The 5,897-nt window shown below is 41.6% G+C and overlaps 1 protein-coding gene across 1 annotated transcript; it reads left to right on the top strand.

Annotated features, from left to right (window-relative positions):
- Nucleotides 1–465: 465 nt before the first annotated feature.
- On the top strand, nucleotides 466–5,897 carry LOC139335019 (neurexophilin-2-like). Its single transcript, XM_070968400.1, has 2 exons — nucleotides 466–547; nucleotides 4,660–5,897. The coding sequence occupies exons 1-2, from the start codon at nucleotides 473–475 to the stop codon at nucleotides 5,491–5,493; spliced, it is 909 nt and encodes a 302-aa protein (XP_070824501.1). The 5' UTR covers nucleotides 466–472; the 3' UTR covers nucleotides 5,494–5,897.

Raw genomic sequence — 5,897 nt, 5'->3', positions numbered from 1 at the left:
CAGACTTGTCAGTGATTTTTACATTTCCTGGAGAGAGCCCTTGTCATTTTGTCAGCCTCCCTGTGGCTAAAGTATGCAAGGACAGCGGGGAGGGCTGTCAAACTGTGCCCGCCTGAGAGCGCCTTTCCCCGGGTTGATGAGTCATAATAAGGGCTGGCCAGGTGGTGAAAATGAAGCATGTGAGAACTCTGAGTGTGTGTGTGTGTCTGTGTGTGTGTGTCTGTGTGTGTTGAGGGGTAGAGAGAGGAGGAAGAAGAGAGAGAGAGAGAGAGAGAGAGAGAGAGAGAGAGAGAGAGAGAGATGGTGGGGGGAGAGGGAGCACTGAGCTGAGTATTCACTCCAGATCTTGGGGATTTTTGAGTGTCTCACTGCAGAATGTCTTCTCTACTTTTGAAGTGAGCGTAAGCTTTGACTCAGTAAATCACCACTTAGTCAGTCGGGCAGATTGCCTCTGAGACAACCTGCTCTCTGGATGGAGAAACGCTGCTGCAAAATGAGGGTGCTGTGTTTGAACTTTGTCACCTGTCTGTGGCTTCTCCCTTCAGCGGTGAGTACCAGCGAACAGCCGCTCTTTACTCTGAGTTTGTGTAGCTCATTATTAACACAAGGTGTTTTTATTGTGGCATTGGTAAGTTGTATTTTCCTGCAGATGTGCTTCCATGTACGGCTCACTTGTGCAAGAAATAGGTTTATTTAATTAACGTCGAATTCCCTCATGCTGTGGCTCTGCCACTGTTCATCATATTGCAGCATTGTTGCACAATCAAGCAGTTGTCTTATTCTTTTTTTAATGGAAATATGAGTTGATGCTGTATCTACCAACATCACTAATTAGTCAAAGGTTCAAAACTGTTCTGTTCCAAAAATGAGATATTCACCAACTGAAAAAATGTGCACTCATAGTGAAAAACAAAATCAATTTTATGGCAAATTTAAAGGATAATAGGTAAGTTGCCATAATGACATTGGTTGCAGAGCAAATACTCCAAATTATTTTAAAAACTAGACAGTGCAGAGAGCTCAGTTAATTAACTTGTGCTCAGGTGTGACTCCAGTAAGAATTTTACTGGCACTTGCTTGAGACTTGATTTGGCTTCTTTCTGCTGATTTGAGATTCAACGTCCATTTTCATATTTTGAAAATGTTCCAAAAGTTTGACACATGCTCTTTTATTGAAGGAATGAGATTTGCGGTGGTCTTTTGTCCTGATATGATTTGATATTCTGCATTCAGACTCAGAATTGAAGATGTGCATCTCATGATGGGAGACCTCCTTGACACAAAGTTGAGTCTTCTACTAGAGGGTGAAGTTCAGCCGAATCCTCCAATCATCAAAATTTAATTTGTTCCAGTCTTGTGGTCAGTGGTTCTCTTTCAGGTGTAATTGTAATTCAGTCTGCTCTCCTGTCTTGAATTTAACCTGCTTAACTTTACCGCATGAGCAGGCGAGTGACTGCAACATCTGTAACTTTAACACGAAAGTTGTTGGGTGAAAACCTCAAAGCATCCTAATTTTGTGCTTCATTACTTGAACTAAATGAGCAGTCTTGTCAGTGTGAAAAAGTCTGATCACCTTAAGGCATAAGAAACACTGTCACTTCCTTTTTTTGTTAAGTTGTGGAAAACTGACACATTAAGTAGATTTTTCAATGGGAAGAATGTTGAAATGCAGTTGCTGCTCTCAGGTTTCTCAGAGGTTGTTTTTTCTTTTTTTGCCTCTGCAGGTGCTTTTGCACAGGTGTTGTGCTTGCATCCACTCCACCGCTGTTGCTCAGTTGCAATTTCTGTGCTGGCATTTTGACACAGAGCCAATGACACGCCTGTCACACAGTGGGCTCCAATTAGGGTCGGTGAGAACAGCACATAGCTGGAGACTTAGGCTTGTAACAATAGGCACAGCTGGAGCTCACTTGGTTACAGGAGAAGGCAGAGATTGGCACACAGGGCTGGGGTGGTTGGGGGTGATGTGAATCCCATTCGTTGGTGAGAAATAATGATATCCTCAGAGCTGTTTATTCAGAAATCTTGGGGAGAATAAACCTAAACCTCAATCTGCCTTTGACACATTATGATGAAAATAGAATGCAAGTCCTACATGAGTGCACAGAACTTTTTGCCCAACGCATGTCTCAATTCTCCCGAGGCATTAAAAAAAAGTTTCCCACCTTACATTCACACTTTCACTTAAAAATGGAAGTTCCTTTTAGTGGATTCGCCGAGTCCAATTAATTTTCAAGCCTAACTCTTTTGTGTGAACACTGGTATGTTATCATCTCTGCACACGTGTCATATTCAAACATATCACAGCCCCTCATGTCAACTGTGCAGTGCATCTCAAGAATATCAATCACATATACGGCCTCACTAATGACTGGATTTATTGGGATTTGAGCATTTTAATAGACATGACAGCAGGTGGCTGCCTGGCTTATAATAAGCTGCTTCATCAATCTGAACATGCACTTAGTTTTCACAGTCTCACTTCTTTTATATTTTTATGCAGTGCTATTTTGTAACTGAAAGGGATGGTCAGGTGGAATAAACCAGGTTGTCTGTATTACTGATGTATTCTACTCTTTGTGAACTATGCAAAGCACTATTGATGTGCTTATATTGTGTGGTTTTTTTTTTTTTTAATCATATATTGAAATTACTACAATACCACGATCACACAAACAGGTACTCATTATTAAAATGTAGAAACAGTTTACGTGTGACATGATGTACTGTCTAGAAACAGGTTTTTCTTCTCTGCATTCAGTCTTTCTTGGAGGAATAAATGTTAAATTTAGTAGGCAGTTTGTTCTGAGTTTGTCAGAGAGTAAAGCTGCAAGTTTATTTGCTGCAAGTTTTGCAAATAATGTACAAACTGCTCGCTCATTATGTCTCATCTTCAGAATGTGAGTTCATATGTATGCGTGACGCCTTTGTACGTTGTAGGTAGAAAAATATGAGGGACAGTAATTGGAAGGAGGAGAATGTGTATGGAGATGGAGAAATGCGATGAGGAGCAAGTGAATAAAACATGAACTGCTCTTCGTATGAAATAATAACCTGACAAGGTGAACCCAGGTGAAGGCTTAATCTCTTATTAATTTCAAGCATGTAATCCAAATCAATTTAAGAATGGATGCCAGGGGGATGATGACGAGGAGGAGAAAAGGTGAAAGGGAGAAATAGGGATGTTTAGTCTTTTTGAGGCAGCTGAGACATGTTCGGCACAGAGGGAGCTTAATATGAAAAGATGCTGCTTGCAGATTTTTAGGCCATTCATGCATTATGTCTAGTAAATGTGTGTTATTTTATTGATTCTCTGCAGTGTCGTCAACAACAAGCTGTGTTTTGACCACACTCTTCTCTTCACTTCCAAGCATATTGATTAATAAGCCCACAGATTCATTCTATTATCAAGGTCGCATTGAAAAGGCGATTGAGAGTTTCAACAAGGGAGGGAGAGACAGCATGAGGGAGGACAGCCAAATTAAAATGTGTTAATGGTGATATGAATGTGACTGTGTGTGCATGTGTGTGTGTGCATGCTCCCTGGTTTCTGCAGTCCTTGCCTGAAGGAGCTGACCTATTGATCGTAGTCAATTTCAAGTTGTTCTCATTCAGACGACCCGACACATCAAAGCATGATTATTTTAATCGATTATCTGCTGCCTCATACTGTAGCTACAGTGAAAATGTCCTTCCTTTGCAGTCGTCCTGCTGGTCTAGATGCCTCTCTTCTTATTTGTGTGTCTTGTCAGCCTCTAAAGTGACTGCTACACAAAACAAATCCTGTGATTATTGTATTATTGTATTGCAAGTTGACAACTGTTGACTGAAAAGTTGTTTGTTCTTTCACAGAGCTAATATCAGGCTCTTCAAAAATACAAGTATTAAAGTAAATCTGACGAACGTGGAATGATACAAACACATCTGCTGGGGACTGTTCACTGTGTGGTCCACTGAAGCTGTACCTGGCCCTCTTTGAGCTATAACGCAAACCTCTTACTCTTTTTAAAATACATAATACGAATTATGTGTGACTGTGATTTGAATGAAGTCCGTTAGAAATGTCCAAAAAAACCTTTAAGCCTTTTGTTGATGCTTGTTGAAAAGAAATGGAACAAGAAAAAATGCATCACAAAATGACATAAAGGAGAACTTGTGCCAATACAGATGTAGGGGACATCCAAAAAAACATGGATTTTGAAGGTCACTTTTTACCAAAACATGGTGAACTTCCTTTTATTCTGTGCTTTAGAGTGTTGGTCCACCCAGCAAAACAAACAAACAAACAAACAAACAAAAACATGTTTTATCACTAACCTCTAATATCTGGTCATGGAAAGTTCAGGTTTGTTTGTTTGCCGAGGTTTCCAGACATCTGTCTCTGATATATCAGCATCATTCCAAAACAACAGAGGTGAATTGAACACAGTGTCTTGAAGGTAGAAGGTAGTTCCGGTGAAAATTGTTCGGACATCTAGAGTAGCAGGGATACTGTTTCTGGAAATTTGATGTTGATTATTATTATGTTATTTTAAAATAGATTTAGTACCTCAAACAAACTTCCATACACCTCCAGTAATTTAGTAAAGTAAAGTCCAGTATGACATTAAACCACATTAGATTATAAGCTTTCCTTAACTTAGATCTTGTTGTCCACAGGTCCAAGAAACACCCAAGCCCTTGGACTTTCAGGGCCAACAATGGAGAGAAGAAGGAGGAGGAAGAGGAGACGCTGTCGGAGCTGCTTTGAAGGTTAAACATATCTCCAAAGACTTGCAGATCATCTCAACCAAACACAAAACCCCGGCTTACGGCTCCCTCGGCCCTTACGGATGGCCTCAGAACTTCTCACAGGCCCTGGATCAGTATCTGTACCGCCCTCCTCCCAAATCGAAACCGCCCGCAAAAACGTCCCCAAAGGCCAAGAAGATCCTGGGCTGGGGTGATTTTTACTTCAACGTGAAAACAGTGAAGTTCAGCCTCCTGGTGACAGGGAAAATCGTGGATCACATCAACGGCACGTTCAGCGTCTACTTCCGCCACAACTCGTCCCGTCTTGGGAACATCTCCGTCAGCATCGTCCCACCCTCCAAAGCTGTAGGATGGGAGGTTTTGGAACAGGGCATTCATGACAAAAACTCGGTCCTGCTTCCAGATCTGACGTCCCAATTCCAGAGCCCACCTCAGTCCACCAGCTCCGCCCCTCCGGATCAGCAGAAGCAGCAGCAGGATGTGATGATGGTAACAGAATTGAACTGCCGGATCGAATACCAGAGAACCAACCGGTCCAAGAAGACCAAGCCCTGCATGTACGATCCAGGGCAGACCTGCTACTCAGAAAACACCCAGTCCCAGGCGGCCTGGATCTGCGCCAAACCCTTTAAGGTTATATGCATCTTCATCGCCTTCACCGGCACTGATTACAGGCTGGTGCAGAAGGTCTGTCCGGACCACAACTTTCAGACAGAGCAGAGCCAGCAGCACTTCGGATGACTGAAACTGAGGAATCAAACACTGACTTTTCATACATCCCTCAAAGTCATGTGTTCAATTTGGGTTCAAGACTCATTTTCTAGAAGCACATTTTCAACGTCACTGAGTGCAGTTTGAGGCAAAACGTGTGTCAATGTGTTAACAGCAGCGCTACTTAATGATGAGATTTAGAATGTGAGTTCTGTTTGTCTGCACTCGTCTGCCAAAAGCTTCACATTGTCTTTAAAAAATAGCAGTGACTTGATCCATGACATGCCGTTGTATGTAGTGTTTTATGAATTTTGTCTTATGAATATGCAGCATTAATATGAAGTGACGACTGTAAACGCAAACTTTGTTATTCACAATTTGGAGAATGTGATTTCGTGGCTCATTAATAACACAAAATACATATTTAGGGACAG

Source organism: Chaetodon trifascialis, chromosome 8 (assembly GCF_039877785.1).
Source record: "Chaetodon trifascialis isolate fChaTrf1 chromosome 8, fChaTrf1.hap1, whole genome shotgun sequence".
NCBI classification, from domain to species: Eukaryota; Metazoa; Chordata; class Actinopteri; order Chaetodontiformes; family Chaetodontidae; genus Chaetodon; species Chaetodon trifascialis.
This window is presented reverse-complemented; position numbering and strand designations above follow the sequence as displayed.

Bases quoted from the DNA above. Each gene is read 5' to 3' on its own strand.
- LOC139335019 (XM_070968400.1), top strand. From the start codon at position 473: ATGGAGAAACGCTGCTGCAAAATGAGGGTGCTGTGTTTGAACTTTGTC. The intron at 548-4,659 runs GTGAGTACCAGC...TGTTGTCCACAG, and splicing joins TGTGGCTTCTCCCTTCAGCG to GTCCAAGAAACACCCAAGCC.